The sequence below is a fragment of the Melozone crissalis genome, unplaced genomic scaffold, assembly GCF_028551555.1.
Source record: "Melozone crissalis strain CALT ecotype California unplaced genomic scaffold, PUWL_Pcris_2 ptg000019l_1, whole genome shotgun sequence".
NCBI lineage: Eukaryota > Metazoa > Chordata > Aves > Passeriformes > Passerellidae > Melozone > Melozone crissalis.
Genome location: NW_026535797.1, coordinates 26,448,684 through 26,467,001, shown reverse-complemented (window position 1 = coordinate 26,467,001; position 18,318 = coordinate 26,448,684). Strand labels below are relative to the sequence as shown.

Here is an 18,318-nt window from a genome sequence, read left to right as displayed (position 1 = left end):
AGTATCTTAACAATTTCCATGTCTAAATCTCATTTAATTTATCAGTGCAGAGTCTAATTACACAAGTCAGTCATAGGCAAACTTTGCAGTGGCAGTTCAGCATCTGACTCACGTGAAATTCATGTCAACAGAAACCTCCTGCACCAGTCTCTTAACTCCTTTGCTGATGCTGTGTTAAGCTGACTTTCTTAGGGTATGTTGAGATAGTATGGAATGATGTATGGTCCAATATGGCTGCTAACTTCAGTTATAAGTTCAGGTTGTAAATGGTTTTCTTCAAGCAAAGAGGAGGTGCAAATAAGGAATAAATGACCGACTTTGATAGGATCTTCAAATGATAGTTCTTTTTCCAGTTGGTAAAACAAAGCTGCATTCATTTCCTTTCTGAACTTTTTATGTAAGAGGTAACCTCACATCGTGTATTCCTGTGAAGTCAGGGAAAACACGCAAATGATAACAGCTTTGGAAAGACACTCATTAACTCCGTAGTGATGAAGTTTTTTGTGATGCCTTTCTATTTTATGCACTCTTTCAATAGCTACTTGCTCTTTCCAAATTGAGGGGGAAAGGTTTTGCTCAACCTGATGTTATCCTAGAACTTCATAATTTGAATTCCACTGATCTCCTTTCTGCATCAATAACAGATCCATTTCCTTTTACCCTCTTGCTGAAGAATATTTCACTGGTTACTAATCTGTTTGCAAAGAATACACAGAAAAAATATATGATAGGTTCTTGCCAGATGTCCCTGTGGATTTCGTAGAACTGTATATATTTGGTGGGAGCATATTAATCTTTGTAAAATATGCATTGGTACAAGCACAACAAAAAAAGGTGCAGTGCAAAGATAACAGAGTGCTCATGCACTCTGAATTTTCTTGAAGCAATCAATGCAGATTACTGACACAGTATTTTGTATTCACAGCAAGAACTTTGCTAAATTGATGTGTTATTATTCCTCTGCCTTCCTAATCCTTTCTTCTGATTCAGGTTTAGCCAAATTTGACTTTTTATGTTGAAATATGCCTTTAAATGAAAAATGGCAGCATTTCAGCAGAAGCAGGCTGGGAATGCAGTCACCCAGAACTGCAGTTTGGTATCACTGAAATGAGTGGTAATCTTGGTCCTCATGGGAAAGGCTTCTTGCCAAAGAAAGGAAACAGAAAGTGTATTGTCTGGAGACCTTCTAGTTGCAGTTGTGTAAATTTGTTTCAGTTTGGTAGGGGTGGTAGGGAATATGACCCAGATTGTAAATAGGCACCTGGTGCTGGCCCTAGGAGGGATGATGCAGGGAAAAAGGCACCACACCAGTGTATGGATGGGCATCAGCCCTTTGGAAATGCCTGCAGCCACACAATAACCCTTCTCCTCAACTGTGTGACACAGTACAGCAGCACTCTGCTCAATCTGACTTTCTCTGCAGCTGTCTCAGAGCTGTTGGAGGAAGCTGCAGTGGTGAAGGCCTGGGCAGGGCCAAGGGTGCTGGGGGCAGGCAGGAGCCAGGGGCTGTGCTTTGGGGAGCGAGCATGGCAGCCCAGGTGTGGTGGGGAGGGTGGGAGGGACCCAGGGCAGCATGGGGCCAGGGGTGGAGGTGCTGTCTGTGCAGAGCAAGGTGGAGGAAAGGGCTCACTTGCAAGTACAGAGAAAGCATCAAGGTCAGGGATAATATCTGGGGAAAGCTCCTTGGCCATGCTGAGCACAAATGAAGGAGCTGTAAACTTGGTGGGAAGTAAGAAAGCAGGGGGACAGCTTCAGAGTCAGAGCCAGAGCAGTGCTGTGTGAAAGTCTCTTCAGAAAAGGACACAGATCCATCGCCTGGGACCAGGCAGCACTGGGACTGGCTTTCCTGCCTGCTGCTGCACCTCAGTGTTTCGAGTCAGAGCTTCCTGCTGAGCTGGAAAGCATTGCCTCTACTGTTTGAGTTACCTCTCCAGAGACAGGTAGCTTAATTCACTGTAAATGGAATATGTAATTCATAAATATATGTATATCCACCCAGGCTAGAAAATTAATAAAGTTACTAGAATATTGTAGCTTCCAAGAAGTTTAGTAGAACTGCCACACAGGTACTCAGCCTGCAAAATCTCAGAGCTGTGTTCAGGTAAATCAGAGTAGGAAAGCTGGTGACTGTCAGACTGGCAAGGGGGCAGAGGGTTGCTGTGTAAAACACTGTGCTCCATCTGCATTCAGGAGCCAGATAAACAATGCTGGAAATTCTTGCATGCCTGAAGAAGGAAAATAAAACAGCCACTGTTTCCTAAGCAGAGGTGACTCAGCTGGGCTTAGACTAATACTATTAAGGTCCAAATCAGAATAGGTAGTTGCAGTCAGCAATATTACTGCATGGGCCCCTCTGTCATGCAGCTGAGGATGCTAAGCCCAAAGTTAGCTGATTTTGTGGAACTGAGGGAACTGCACTGGATTTTAGGCAATAAAGGTACAATAGAGATATGGGACAAGGAATACCTAAGAAAGCTTCATTCATTTAAAATGCATCAGATATGACCATGGTATGTGCAGTCATTAAACTAGACTATTGTGGATGTGTCTGTGGCTGAGGCAATTCAGAGAATAGTACTTTTTTCAGTGAGAATGATGCTGCTGGACAGACATTTATGCTGTTCTAGGTGTATGTTTTGGTAATCCCTGATAGTCAGTTCTTCTGCTGCTTTCCCTCTGTAGAGGAGTTCACAAAGGGTTTGTCCCAGAGAATTTTGCTCTGGAGCCCTGAATGTCCCATTCTGGTGGAATTTTCCTGTCACTGTGGAGTCTTTGTAGAAGAAGAGTAGAAGAGCTATGGCCATGGTGGCTGGCCACTCCTCCCCTAAGGTGAGGTCCCATTCTGGTGGAATTTTCTTGTCACTGTGGAGCCTTTGTAGAAGAAGAGTAGAAGAGCTATGCCCATGGTGACTGGCCACTCCTCCCCTAAGGTGAGGCAAGAGTTTGTGTCCAGCTTATCTCTCTGGCTGCTGAGGGGCTCATTCTCCACTGGACCTGGAGGCTCTGCCCAGCCCTTCACATCTGCCTCACATCTGCCTCAGCCAAGGTGAGGTCTCTGTCGGTGCCTGAGCACAGAGGGAGCAGACAGGGAGACACTGGGGGGTTGGGTTACACCCCTCCATCCTCTGCCAGGCTCTGCCCTGAGGGCACTGCTGGCCCTGGTAGGGCCTCGTGGTGGCTTCTGCTGCATGGACACAAATGGGTGCAGTGAGGGAGGTGTGTGAGTTTATCTCCCCACAGGCCAGAGGTCTGCCCTCACTTCTACTCTTCTGCACTGGCTGTAACAACCACGGTTAATATGCACAAAACAACTACCACTGATAGACCTGTAATGTGCCATGCCAAAAGCTGTGTGGGTTTGTTTTATTTCTACAGCATGTCCAGAGCTCTGTTAATGACTTTGGTCCTACAGGTCTGGAGGAGCTGCCTTCATCAGCATTAAGTGCAAGATCCAATTTACAATGACGTCATGCATTAGCGTGCGCTCGCTTGCATCAGTGGCAAGGATTTTCCACTTTACATGTGCCCTGCCAGAAGCCTCTTGGAGGTGCATTTACCTAATGAAATTGATTTAGTGTCTGGCCTGTGTTGCCTGCTAATAAAATCTTTCATACAAAATCATGATAATAAGGAATTTTATAGCTTTCATTTATAGCTTTCATTATATATTTTCATTTCAGCTAATATATGCTGTTTTATTTGCTTTAGGCTATATTTTTCTAAGTATATGGAGAAAAGAAATAAAAATAAATTCTGTCCAATTGCCATATTAAAAATGAGCAACTTAGTGGAGCATGCTGTGTTTGTCACTCAGGTTTAGCTGTAGAGTTTGTGAGGAGAATCTTCTGATAAAAGATTTCAGGCTTTTCTGGGAAAAAATTTGAAACTATGATGTCAAATAATTAACTTAATCTTATTAAATACAAAGCATTTTTTTCCTCTGAATTATAACCCCACCTAAGAAAGATAAGAAAGATTGCCATGGCTGAACACAGTTGAACTTTGCTGACAGTAGACTTTCACCTCATTTGCTTTGCATTTATTTGCACCAAAAATATAAACAAGAGATCTGGTTCTTCTCAGAGAATGCAAAACAAATTCTTACACTTCAGATGAGTGACACTTTCTGACTGTTTCTTTGTATGTTTTTTCCTACAACTGTTATTTTTAGTTTGGTGCAGAGAAGAAACTGTTTTACTTCCTAAGTAAACAGCAAGGAGCACAATTTTTATGATTGGGAGTGCAGAACTGTAAGTAAAGAGCTCAACTCCCACCAGTTTCATTATGGAATGGAATTGTCTGTCATGAAAAAAAATGTTTTTACTCTGCACTGCAAAATGTGGTATTGATTTTAAAGTCTCAAATAAATATTACTTGCACTTACAGGGAAATTATCTAATGAGTGTTCATTTTACATTAGATAGCATAATGATTGAAAAACTGTTCAGTAGTAGGGAGGAGATAATACACTTAAGCCTTAAAAATACCATGAAAATCTAGAAAGCTGTTGTACTGCAAACAGTGCTTCAGGATAAACCAGAATTTTGTTTGGAAGCAAATTCATAGTCTGTTGAACACAGCAATCAGATTTTGCTTCCAGTTTTATTTCTTCCATCTGCCTGAATTAGGGAGAGAGCATGAATGTAAGCAGAAGCAGCATCTTGTTGCAGCCCACTCGTCAATGCTGCCTCATGCAGTCTCTGAAGTGCAGGTACTGGCACCTACTCTTGCAGTTTTAAGGATCTCTTTTCATTGTCTTTGTTTCACTGATTCTCTCTGTTCTCTTCTGCTTGCTCCAGTCTGAGACTCCACCTCGAGTACTGCATCAAGTTCAGGGAAATCCCAACAAAAGAAGGACCTGGACCTGCTGGAACAAATCCAGAGGGTCATGAAGACGAAGGGAGGCTGGAGCATGTCTCCTATGAAGACAAGCTGAGAAAATTGATGTTGTTCAGCCTGGAGAACAGAAGGTTCTGGAGAGGCCTTGGAGCAGCCTTTCAGTACCTAAAAGAAGCCTAGAAGAAAACTGTAGAGACTTTTTGCTCAAGGGCATGCACAAGAGGGAATCACTTTAAATTGGCAGAGGACAGGTTCAGATTATATATTAGGAAGAAATTGTTTACTGTTTATGAAGCAGTGAAGCACTGGAACAGAATGGCCACAGAAAGTGTGGATGCCCCATCCCTGAAAGTGTTCAAGGCCAGGTTGGATGGGGTTTTGAGCAACTGGTTGTAGTGGAAGTTGTCTCTGCCCACTGCAGCAAGTTTGGAACTAGGTGATCTTTAAGGTCCCTTCCAAACCAAATCAAACCATTGTGTGATGCTATGATCTATGCAGCCTGTGAATCAGGGGAATATATCTGTCCCCTGTGCACCAAGGCCTGCCTCCTCCACTTCTTTCTCCTCCAGTTCCTTATGTCCAAAGCACACCTGAGCTGGTTTCCACCCCTCCTGAGGAACCTCTTGTTGAGTTTCTGCAGGGTGAGGGCAGACTCTCTTGAGCATTCAGATCAAGCCTAACATGGTGCCTTGATGGTTAACCCATCATTTGGTGGTGGTGTGTCAATGAAGGATTATAAAATAATCCAGTCAACAGGGAGGGAAAACTCCAACATGTAAGTGCCGATAAAACATAACTGGCTTAATAGTTGACTGGTCCTTCTCCCTTCCTTTTCCTCCTTCCAGAGACACACTTGTGAATACACTCCAAGATGTGAAACCTGTTAATGTTTAACTTCTTTTATTTATCTGGTTTTATTAATCTCTCAGCCTTCCTCCAGGTGTTTCTCTTTCTTGTTCAGAAGTGACTCTGTCATGTTGAGTAAATAGCAGCTTTCTTGACAAAGTGCAGAGCACTAGCTGCTGCTAAGGTATGCTTTATTGATTGCTGTTGATTTTTACAAATTAAGTTTACTTCTACTGCTCCTGACATTTAGTGGTAACTTAAATGTTTCATTAGTGAGGCAAAATTGAGGTTCATGAAAGCAAACCTTACAATACAGTTCTGCTTTCTACAAGTTTATTATCCAAGAGCTCCAATGGAGGGAAACTACTTTATCAGATGCATTGAAAAGAAAACAGATGCAAGAGGTTAATTATGTTGCATTGCCTTTTCAAGTAGAATTTAACTTCAGATGTTTCAGTCAATGTTGTAAGTATTGAGCTGAGGCAGACTCTGGGCAGCAAGGCAAGCTGACCAATGAGTACACAAAAAAAACCCAATAAGCTTGGTCTTAGCTTGGAGATCATTAAGGGAACTGAGAAATCGTTAAATCTAGAAATGGGACCTAATGGAAGTCAATGAGAGAACAACTATGGACAGTTAATGAGCAGCACTGCATTATGTTCTCATCTCTTCAGAAATAAATAATAAGATACTTGAATTTCTCTTTGAACAACAGTAAATGTAGAATGTGAAAACAGCAGGGGGAAAAGTAATCCCTTGGGCCATCATCTCAATAAATTATTTCTGCACGCCTTAATTAATTATCGGAGTAACTTGTGAAACAAGCTCATGTGAAACAAGCTCATGTGAAACTATGGCACCATAAAATGTCTGTTTAATAGTTAGCCCCAAACCACATCTAGATTACCTTGAAACTGAAAGTTCATTACCCAGAATTACTGAAAAATCAGCAGCATAATTTCATAGTGAAGAACACAGGTTGAACTCTGCATGAGAAGAGCTCCACTCCAGAAATCCTGGTGAGCAATCTTCATTAGGAACAACAGTGTTGTAAGCAGAGTCATTAACCCTCAGGTAGTCTGTACATAGACAGGTGTGTTATTGCTGCACTTCTGAGAGGTAACTTCTCATTATGTATTCCAAAAGGAAAGCAACAGGACCACAACAGAGAGGAGTGCTGGAAAAGTGAGGTGTCTCTGGCTGACCTTAAGAGAGAGCTGAGCTTTTCTGAGCATTCCTGAATTCCTGCCACTCAGCCCTGCATCAGGTGGCACTCCCCAAAAGGGTCCCTTACCTGAGCTTAGCTGTGTCAGTGAGTCAGAGCCAGTGGCCAGTCCTGCAGGTGTGTGCTAGCCCCGGTAGAAACTGAAATATGTAAATATTTACTGGGTTATCAACTGTTTATCAGTAACAGGCTTGTTGCCAACGGTTCAATAACTGCTTTATCAAACTAGTTGTCTTTAAAAGAAAATAAAGCCTTTTAATAGCATCACTATATGTATATATTAGTGTTCTTAGATAGAAGGCTTACATTCCATTAGCACAAATAACTGTTTTAAATCTTACCAGTACCTCTGCGAGGAAGTAAATTATTGCTAATTCCTGGTCAGATTACGGTTATTTTGCCTGTGATGTATGTCCCCCAAAAATACATTTGCTTTTTCCTTGCATGAGAGCCCCAGGCTGCCAGAGGAGGGTGTTTTGAAGGGGCTGCTGAAGGAAGAAATGCCGTTAGTGGTTCCGGGAAGCAATAAGCACCTTCATGAAAATAACTCAAGTCCCCATCCTTAATCCCTGCCTATCCTTTTTTATCTGATGGACTCAGCGAGGGCTGGAAGATCACAGTGTGGCTGAAAACAAAAGGGAGTTAACAAGATGTGACCGGCCGATGGACAGAACAATAGGCGAAGCCCTGCACGCAGCCTAGAGCCAGGTGTGCCCATGCCCAGGTGCCATGCGGCTGGCGGTGACTCTGCTGTGCTGCTGGGCGCTGGCGGGGCTGCCCCGGGCCGCCGGCTCCTGCCCCTCGCAGTGCAGCTGCGCCTTCCACAGCCTCGGCGACGGCACCAAGGCCAGGTACGCCGGGCGCTCCCGCGGCGGGCTCGGGGGTGGGTCTGCTCCTCTCCGAGGATGCTCGCAGCAGAAAATATTGTCTCGGCACTATGTGGCCATTATTTTTCCAGTTGCTCCCCGCTCTAGCTATATTTGCCGAGGATTAGCTTCTGAAAACACAGTAAGCTGATTTCAGAGAAAGCGTTTGGGCATCTCCTCTGTGAGAACAGGAGTGACATAATTATTGCTGGTGTAATGGCAAAAAGGGAATAAAATTCAAACTATATGTATATATTTAACCTTTCTGCTGAAAATTCTGGCTCTAAAAGGTTTTATTCTGCTCTGCTGGTTCGTTGTTAAAGTGTGACTAGATTTGATTCCAGTTGTGGTACAAACCCAACAATTTACTTTAAAAATCCTTCGGCTGGTGATTTTAGGCATAGCAATAGACTTTAGACAAAAATGAACTAAAAAACCACAGTAACAGCAAAAAAAAAAAAAAAAAATCAAAAGGAGTAAATTCACAGACTGGAAACTTTCCGTTAAAAAAGAAGGCAAGACCAGAAGGACACCCATCTTTGAATGCAAAGCCATTGAGCATACATTTCTCTGGAGGACTGTTATTAAAGAGTCCTTCTGAAGGGTAGGCACAAAGTATCTGACTTAAAGAAAATAGAGCCCATATTTTCATAAGGTGTGGTTCACAGCAGAGGAGGTTTTGTGACAGAGATACAGGATTTGCAAAATCCTTTGTAATAAACTTTTTCTAGATTGAAATATTTTTTCATTACTGAAATGAGATATTTTGGAACCCCATGAAATAGCTCTTTCTTATCATTTTTATGGTGCTATAGATTTAATACTAGAAACTTTCACAGTAAGAAGAAGCATGGTAGAGACACAAGTAGCCTGAAATTGCTAAAAGGAAGTGTAACAGCGTGAGAGCCAATTATTTTTCCATAAATGTCACAGTTCCCAGGGGAACTTCCTTTCAGTGACTGGAAAAAGCTGTTGTACATTTTAGTAAGATACATAATGAAGCAAATATCCATTAGTCCCTTAAGGAGCATAATGCCACCCTTTTTTTCTGCATTATGATTCATATTTCTCACCAGAAGGAGATTATCCCATAGATTAAATGTTTAGTGCTCACTGACATAATTTAGGGACACTGTGAGAAGAATTCTGCTTTACTGCCATGGTCTTTCTGTTAGTAACATTTTGTGATGTGACTACACAAAGTGAAATATTTTATTTAAAGTGGATTTCTGGATTTTTCTTATTTGGTAGATTTTTATCTTACTCAACTCTCAGCCTTCAGCAGAGGGTGGGCAGGATTTAATGCCACAATAAAAGTGTTGAGTGAGAGTAATGAACTGTGTTTTGATTATAAACTAACAATTTAACTGTAGGCTCAAATAGCATTTAAATCTGGCAAGTCTGCCTGAGCAGTTCAGCAATGTTATACATTTTTGTTGATAGTAGAGGAATAATTGCTTTCAGCCAAAACCAGCCTGGTTTTGACAGCTTTGTAATATTCTGTTTATGGAGGCAGTGTGATAGGAACACGTTACCTGACTGATCACATTCCATTTCTTGTGGTGTCTTGTTCAGTGAGTAGACTGGAACACATCCATCCAACCGCTTACCTTTTGCAGGTGGCTTGGTGCTTTGTTAAAGAACTTGCCCTCCCCTACTTGCTGATAGGCAAATTAAAATTCAGTCTGAGAGACCTGTTTTGTCTCCTTTTGTTTCTCATGGCTTTCTACAATCCCAAGTCACAATTTTTTGTATGAAGGCTGCAAAATGCAGCACAGGCTTTTTATGCTTTGACCTTTAGAGATTAGAAATGGGGAGAAATGATTAAAACACATAAATCTGTCTTGCTTTCAGTATAGCATTTTCCAGAGAGTTAATTTTCTGTGCTTTCACTCTCAAGACTAGATGAGCCTGCAGTGCAGTGACTGCCACCATCTTTACACACCCTCCATAGTAACACAGAACTTACTCCAGAGTTCTTCCAAGGAGTTGTTAGCTGGCTTTCTTATCCTCATTTCTCAAACCAGAGTTCCTGTGTCATATTTAATCTATATAACTTCTTGCCCTCCCACATGTCAATAAGTCTTCTTTTTGTAGGGCTTTTGTAGTTCAATTTTATGGATCCTTTTGTTTTAACTTGCACTAGAATCCTCTGTTGTGCATGAATGTCGTCATTGCTATCATAAGTACTCTAAAAAAACAGGTAGCAAAACCCAACAGGAACATTAAATGGGGCAGATTCGGACTCACACCACTCCAGGGGAGGCACAACACTGTGATCTCTGCAGTCAGAAGGTACATATTAATTACTGCAGGTTGATGTATTTACAGTGATGATGCAGAGATCAGCAGCAAGAAAGAAATGACAAGAAGAAATCATGTGAAAAAAGGCAGATCAAAATCTTGCATTAAAATAAGGTGTCAAATCTTTTCATAATAAAAGAAAGTCACATCTTTGCTTGTCCTTGTCTTTCCCCACCAGGACAGTGCTGTGTAATGACCCAGAGATGACCCTCCCTCCTGTGAACATCCCTGTTGATACAAGCAAGCTTCGGATAGAAAAGACAGCCATCCGCAGGGTGCCAGGAGAGGCTTTCCACCTGCTCCACAACCTGGAGTACCTCTGGATGCCCTATAACTCCCTGGGCAGCCTCAGCAGCATCACCTTCAAGGGCCTTCGTCGTCTGCAGGAGCTGAGGCTGGATGGGAACAACCTGATCTCGTTCCCCTGGGAGAGCCTGGCTGGCATGCCCCAGCTGAGGCTCCTGGATTTGCACAACAACGAACTCACCTCAGTCCCTCCAGATGCTGCTCGTTATGTCAGGAACATCACATACCTGGATCTGTCCAGCAATAAGCTGATGACTCTTCCTCAGGCTCTCATTGCCACCTGGGCCAACCTCCAGGCTGTTCCCTACTTCCCCAATGACAACTCCAAGATCATCCTAGGTAAGAGAAGTGCCTGCCATTTTGCAGGGGGCACAAATGTCAAGAGTTCCTCATCTCCTTGCAGCATTTTCACCCACTGTGGTTACCATAGCAAGTACCCTGCTATTATATGTATACAATTTCATACCCTAAATAATATGTGTACATTCATTTGCATATTAACAAACTCACCTCAGGCTCATCACACCCATCTTATAATGGCATAAATTTGATTATTTGCTTGAATCTTTGCAGCACAAAACTGGTGACTCTTGCTTAAGGCTTTTTTAGTTATTTCCACTGCCATTTTGGATAGCAATACAAAGATGTTTACAGCTCTTCATCATTTGTGTGCTCTTTTCTAATAGCACTGCGTTTGCAATTGACCCATTTTAAGCAGAACTAAAGAAAAGGATGGATAATTTATTATGCCTAAATCAAAGAGGAATAATGCCACGACTGAGCATAAAATCTGGGTCAGAGTTGCCAATTTGTCTCTTCCCAGAGCCTTGTTTATCTGTTCACACAGAATTAAACCCTAGTCTACCCAAACACACCAGGACAGTGCTGCCTTGCAGGACAGCCGTGAAGGTCCTTTCTGGTGGCAGCTCTAGGCTCCCCAGAGGTATGGCTTTGGGGCAGTTATCCATTTCTGTCAGGGTGTCTCACAGCTGACTCTCAGTTGCAGGATGCCCAGGAGAGGCTTTGAGCACATTTCCCAGTTCAGGGCACTATTACATGGTCTTTTAGCTCTTGTTCACTGTTCAAATCCACGGCAGGTTGATGATGGCTCACAGCTGTTGCCATCTGCTCGTACAGCCTCTGCAGCCAGGGGTGTGAGCTCAGGCACCTGCTGATCATCTCAGCAGAGGTACTGCAAGTTTCCTCTCACTCTGGCAAGTACCTGCTGCTCTTGGTTCCCTAGATAAATTTAGGGAGGTGAAGTTTTTAAAGCGAGATTGCAGTGGAAAGAGATACAAGACTTAAAAAAAGATACAAAATACCACCTACAAAGCTTTTAGTGTCCTTAGCAGATGTTGCTGAAGGTTTCACTAGCATCAGGAGAGGAGCAGGTGTTTCATGATCCTGTTTTGCCAGATGCAGTAACAAGTTCTTTAAGCCAAAACTGGCAGTTTGGGATTGCCCATTTCATTCATGGCAAGACTGCCTAGATCATACTTTCCCTTTTTATTTTTAGAGTCAAGATATGTGTAAAAATGTTATTCCATTCAATATAGATTAGGAGAGTGTTTTATCAAAAACAGATCATGCTTCGATGCACGTGGCCAAACTGAGTAGTATCCAGCTATGCTCGGGTTGATTGTGCCAGGATCCTAAAAAATTCATGTTGCCATATGAGTACAATGCTAAAATTAATGCAGTAATGTACAGACACTCCAGCTTCTAGGTCCTGTGGACACCCATAGGAACCATGCAGATAAAATGCATGCCTCTCACAGGAGTAGGCTGGAAAAACACAGCTGCATGCTTCTGTTTCACTCTGCCCATGACTGTTTCTCATGGAGGCATAAAAAAATCATGAATTATAAAAAGAGTCAGCCCAATCCATTCCTTGTCTGCAGTGCACCACTGTGACTCCAGAGCCACTGCTTGCAGACTCCCTCAAGAAGAAGTAATTCCTCTGCTAAGTTGCTGGCTGACAGTCTGTGCCAAGGGTGCAAGCTTTTGCACATGAGGCCTGCCCACGTGAGCCCATGGAGCTGTGCTGGGCAGGGCAGCAAAGGCCTCACTGCCTCTGTGGTGCTGCTGCTGCTCCAGCTGGAGCTGGGGCACCTGCCAGGGAACCTGGGCTCAATTGCTGTCTAGTGCATGAACTGGAAACTGCTAGAAAAATGCCACAAAACAAAGCCAAGCTGAATGTTCATTATTTACTTAGTCCCCCTTCACTTTAACATATTAATTTACAAGAACTGACCTCCTGCCAAAACCCATCACTTCCAGATCCTCTTCTAAGCCCAGGGAAGAAGATATGGAATGCACTCAGGAGAATTTTTCCACAGCATCTTTAAAACACTGTGAGCGAGTATCAGTACTGTTCCCTTCCAGGCAGGTGCCAGCCCCAGGCATGTCCTTGGGCTGTGCATGGAAAAGAGGAGGCGCAGCCCCCTCAGAGGGAGCAGAGCTCACTCCTGTGGCAGGCAGGAGGCCTGGGAGCCATGCTCCTGGTGTAGGCTTCAAATGTGTGCCTGGGGTTGGATGGCATTCATATCCCTAGTGCCAGTTCTGCTAGCTAAAATCATTAGAGACCACAGCCTGGCCACAGCACAGCTGGATGCGAACATTTGTAAATGGGATGACACAGATTTCATCAGATGCAGCAACTTCTGTTCATGGATATGCATTGCTCCAGTTCCAAATTTGCTTTTTCAGTACTATCTTCACAGGTCTATTTTTAATAATGCATAATTTTTTCAGAATTGGAATTCAATAGGTGCAAACTAGGAGAGCAGAATAAAGAAGAGAAACATTCCAAGAGTCTGAAACAGGAGTGTGTTTTTCAATATATCTCTTTCTGTGTGTATAGCCTAAATATAGTTATGGTCTATCTACATTTTTTTATATACCATAACAGGCAGAGCCTTCAATTTAATCCTTAAAACATTTCTTTCATATGATCCAGTATAAATTAGCATTTCAGGAAAAGCAACTGATTACCAAAATAATGAAAATAACTTAAGAGTAACAGGGCTGGAAGAGAACTATGACAGGCAAGTAGGATCAGCCACAGCTATTGCAGGTGTGAAAAGTGGCATGACAATCTGGCTAGTATTTTAAAAAGGTCCAGTGAGAATTTTCTGGCCTGTCAGAGATTTCATAGTCTCCTCATGCCAAAAGAATCCACATGAGTACTTCTCCCAGGAGTACTTTTTTTTTCATCCTGGAACAAAATGTATTTATAAGAAATTCTTGTTTTGCTTCTTTATGTGCACAAATCACAATGTTTCCATGATATGAAAAATCCTGCTTTGAACTTAAAGAATATGATTTCAGATGCAGATTTGGAGATACTTTAGCAAGTCACATTTATTCCATTCTGGTAACTGTGGGATCCATCAGACTCAGCTAGCAGCAGTGGGGGGACACTCCTCTCCCCACCCCACATCCTCCTGCACAGGCAGCTCTTGTAGAGCAAACTGGGAGCCTATCACACTGTGTCCTGCTGAACAATAGAAACAAAAGGTGCTATTGGAGTGACTTAGTGCCCTAATTTCTTTTTGACAGGCTTGCAAGACAATCCTTGGGTGTGTGACTGCAGTCTGTATGAAATGGTGCATTTCCTAAATTTCCAGTCTCCTAACATAGCCTTCATTGAGCCCAGGCTGAAATGCTTCACCCCCAGGAGCCTTGCAGGAGTCTTCTTCAGCCAGGTAGAGCTGAGGAAGTGCCAGAGCCCCGTGGTGCACACGTCTGTGGCCAAGGTGAAGACCATCCTGGGCAGCACGGTGCTGCTGCGCTGCGGCACCACGGGCGTGCCCATCCCCGAGCTCAGCTGGAGGAGAGCTGATGGGGCTCAGCTGAATGGCACAGGTGGGTTTGGTTTGTGCTTTCCTGCACACGTGCAATGAGTGAGGCAGGCCTGGACCAGCTGCAATCCACTCTTGCACTGTGATTTTCTATAGACTGTACAATGGTCTATAGAAAATAGACTATACAATAGTCTATTTGTAGATTTTCTATAGACTATACAATAATCTATTTCTAGATTTTCTATAGACTATACAATAGTCTATATACTATACTTATATGTTGATCTTAATATTATCAGATAAATGATCTTAATATTATCAGATAAATGCCTTTTATCAGGCATAGGAAGTTGGTTTTGCTTTGTTTCATAGCAATTATAGTGGTGAGACAAGTCAAGGGATTTTCTGGAAATCTGTTGGAGCTGAAGAAATGAAATATTTCCAACAGTAGTAATTAGCTGTCTTCAGTTAGTTATTCAGTCACTGAAAAGGATTCTCACTGAATTGTTCTATATTCTATTGTATTGCTAATCCATTAGCAAACATTTCTGGCAAAGAGATGTCTGATGTGAATTCAACTGGGATTCAGATCAGCTGTAGAAGAAAGAAAAGGATGCAAACATACAGCATTACAAAAATATTAAAAGACAAAAAAACCCCACTAAAGTGCTGAAGGATACAATACTTCAGTGGGAATGTCCCCAAGGAATCATTCCCTCTGATAGATTCCTCCTGGGGAAAAAGGTCTGTGGAAGAAACTCTGACCACCTGGTCTGAGCACTTCTCCTGGGGGAAGCCTTCAGACAGACACTGGTTTTGTGACTGATCATGATTTCATTTCCATTCACAAGGAAGTCTGGAGCTGTAATTGCAACACAGGTCCTTCAATTTGTGGGGAATTTAGGGAAGAAACCTTTGCTCTGCTGAAGACAGTTATCCTTAGCTTTTTGTGCTAGAAGTTTTCAGTCAGGACCTGAACCTTCTTGCCTCCAACCTGCCCTGAATACTCCTGTATGCTAGTCCTGCCCTGACTTTCATAGAGGATCTAAACCCAGCAGATAAATTGCTAAGTATTGGGTCTGATCTTCAAAGGGTTACAGGGCTCCTCGGTGCATAGAACAGGGAAGAGAGCAATTCTCTTTCACAGCAGTGGAACCATTTGTAACAAGTATCATTTCCTGGGATCTGCACAAGTCATTGCTCTGCTGTGCAGGATGCGCAGGATGCAGCAGAGCTGCTCCTCATAATGATAATGTGTACCCACCATGCTGCCAACATCCCTCCTACACCTGAAACAGAGCCACCACAAAAAATAGAATGGGGAGATTTCCTGAAAGCCTGTGTTGAGTTTACCTTGAGCTACAACTGAGAATGATGTATTTTGTGCCCCATTAAATCAGACACTAGCACCTTTCAATAAAAAGCTGGCTGGAAAGATAGGTTATTTCTCAGCACTGGCAGCTTCTGTGCCAATGCTATAATTTGAAATGCTGGTGTTCTGAGCAGAAGGGAGTGAGAAACAGCACAGTCTGTATGTACAGGTAATTGTCATAGGTAGACCCACAGCTTCATGTTTTTTAAAATACTCATTCAGTAAATAATTAAACTGAAAAAGTAACTTCTGTTACCTTTATATTTTGCTGCCATTGGAAGAGACCCTGCTTGCCAAGGCTGGATCCTGACCCCAAGAGGGGTTGGAAGAAGTTTGCATCCTCTTATCTTTGGCTTTCAGACATCTCCCTGGTTTACCTTTCAGCAGGAAAGGGCTGAGACAGCATGTGCCTATCCTAAGGAGGCTGGTTAAATGATGAGGGTGCTTTACCCTTCCACAAAATCCCAACTCTTTTTTTTTTTGCGCCAATAGGAAAAGGCAAAAAAAGCTAGTTTTGGTCTGCAGGTAAATCACATGAGCAAATCAACACTCAGCTATGTACATATCCTTTGGTGGTAACCAAATGTACACCTGTGTAAGGATAAACACCTGCAGTAATTGAGCAGTAGAAGGGATCTTATCTTTCAACCATTTTTCCATATACTCTAGGCTAGTCCATGTGTGTTTGTTACAATAAAATCTCCACTGTTCGTATTTTCTTTGCCTCCACAGTCTGCATCTAATGCTCGAATAGATCATGTTGCTGCCTGCTCCTTCCACTCTTTTAAGTATTGCACCTATATAAGCATTTTCAAGCTTTTATTTTTAATGGAAGAACCTTTCCTGTTATGTTTTCTAGCTGTACATCAGTTTGGAAGAAATAGCATCAACTTTTTCCTGTATATTCATTCTGAAGTAGTTCAAATCCTGATGTAATCTAATTATAGTCTTTTTCTTAGGTTTATTTTGATTTTGTAATGTTCTTGGTAGCAAGCAGAAATGATGATTCTTTATCATATACTTTATCAAGCAGATATTTGGTGATAGAGTCTTAATATTTTACAAATATGGAATTAATTCAATTTACTATTGCCTGTTCATTTAACATCGTTCCTGCCTTGCAGTTCACCAAGAGATTTCCAGTGATGGGATGAGCTGGTCTATCCTGGGCCTGCCTGTAGTCTCTTACCTTGACTCCGGAGAGTACATCTGTAAAGCAAAGAATTTCCTGGGGGCAACAGAGGCCTTCATCTCGCTCATCATCACAGACTCAGAAAGCACGGATGACCCTAACTCTAGTGCCAAAGGCACGTGGAATGGCAAGGCCAGCGGGATGGAGGCAGCTGCCTACAATGACAAACTGGTGGCCAGGTACGTTATCACCACCTCCACCGTGCCCACGCTGGGGGCTGTGGCGGGCACCGGAGACAGCGTCCTCATCCCGGACACGGCTCAGGACAGCAACCCCCAGAACCTGCTGGTGAGCCCCACCACGGGCCAGCAAGAGCCAGAGAGGATGGTGAGGTCTGTCAGGGTCATAGGGGACACCGACCAGAGCATCACCCTGGCCTGGAAGGCGCCTATGGCAAAGAACACCACGGTGTTCAGCGTCCTTTACGCCGTCTTTGGGGAGAGGGACATGCGACGGATCAACGTGGAGCCAGGGAAGACCAAGGTCACTCTGTACGGGCTGCTGCCAAAGACCAAGTACATCGTGTGCGTCTGTGTGAAAGGGCTGATCCCCAGGAAGGAGCAGTGCATCATATTTTCCACAGACGAAGTGGTCAGTGCAGGAGGGACGCAGAAGCTCATCAATGTGGTTGTCATCAGCGTGGCCTGTGTCATTGCTGTTCCTCTGACCCTGGTGGTCTGCTGCGGAGCCCTGAAACGGCGCTGCAAGAAATGCTTTGTGCGCAAGCCCAAGGACGCGCAGGAATCGTACGTCACCTTCGAGAGCCTGTCCCCCGGGGCCAAGGCCAAGGGCGTGGAGGGAGAGTACCTGACCAGGCACACGCCTGACGAGTCCAACAGGCTGCTCTCCGCCCGCTCCAGCGTGGACTCGGAAGCCATACCAAAGATAGAGGGACAGCCCAATGAATACTTCTGCTGACAGTACCTAGGCTGGCTGTCAGCTCGCCCAGGGGGAAGTGGGTGGCTGTTCTGTGACTCTGCTCCAGCACTGCACGCCACCCTGTCCATGCTTCTGTCTCTGACACGTTCTGGAAGAGGATGCAAGAAGACAGACAGTGCCCAAGCTTTACAGAAACATGTTGCTCACATCACTTGGGGTTGGCTGCTTTGTGCACAGTCAAAAGCTTCTCCGATAATGGCCTCATTGTCCTGGACCACTTTTTATTAGGTTTTTTTTTTCTTTTTCCTGTCAAACGAAGTGTGCACACTAAGTGTAAGGACATTAAGAAACATTTCTGAGTGTGCTCTGCTTGGTATTGTTTAGGACCTGCTCTGCAATATGCTACATATTTTATTCTCAGCTCTTTTGATGTTCTTTTGGTTGACAACCCAAGGGAGTATTTAGTAATTTTAATAAAAACACTTATGAAGGTGAAGATTGAGAGTCTCACCTTTTACATCCCCCATGTTTGCATGAAACATGCAGCTTGATGCTTAATAGATCACTAAATAGAGATGTACAGCGACCCTTTTTAATATGTCCAACATAATTACAACTCTATGCTCTGAATTCAGAGAAGTGTGCAAAGGAGATAGAAATGAAGAGACAAAACCCAATCCACT

General features: G+C 43.3%; 1 protein-coding gene across 1 annotated transcript; it reads left to right on the top strand.

Moving 5' to 3' along the window:
* The first annotated feature begins 7,639 nt into the window (after positions 1 to 7,639).
* On the top strand, positions 7,640 to 17,682 carry LRIT1 (leucine rich repeat, Ig-like and transmembrane domains 1). The gene is made up of 4 exons (XM_054277344.1): positions 7,640 to 7,761; positions 10,259 to 10,725; positions 13,948 to 14,253; positions 16,689 to 17,682. The coding sequence occupies exons 1-4, from the start codon at positions 7,640 to 7,642 to the stop codon at positions 17,672 to 17,674; spliced, it is 1,881 nt and encodes a 626-aa protein (XP_054133319.1). The 3' UTR covers positions 17,675 to 17,682.
* Positions 17,683 to 18,318: the final 636 nt, after the last annotated feature.

Excerpts from the sequence above, each read along its gene's own strand:
- LRIT1 (XM_054277344.1), top strand. The coding sequence starts at position 7,640 with ATGCGGCTGGCGGTGACTCTGCTGTGCTGCTGGGCGCTGGCGGGGCTG. Across the intron at positions 7,762-10,258 it reads GGCGACGGCACCAAGGCCAG|GACAGTGCTGTGTAATGACC; the intron begins GTACGCCGGGCG and ends TTTCCCCACCAG. Across the intron at positions 14,254-16,688 it reads GGCTCAGCTGAATGGCACAG|TTCACCAAGAGATTTCCAGT; the intron begins GTGGGTTTGGTT and ends CCTGCCTTGCAG.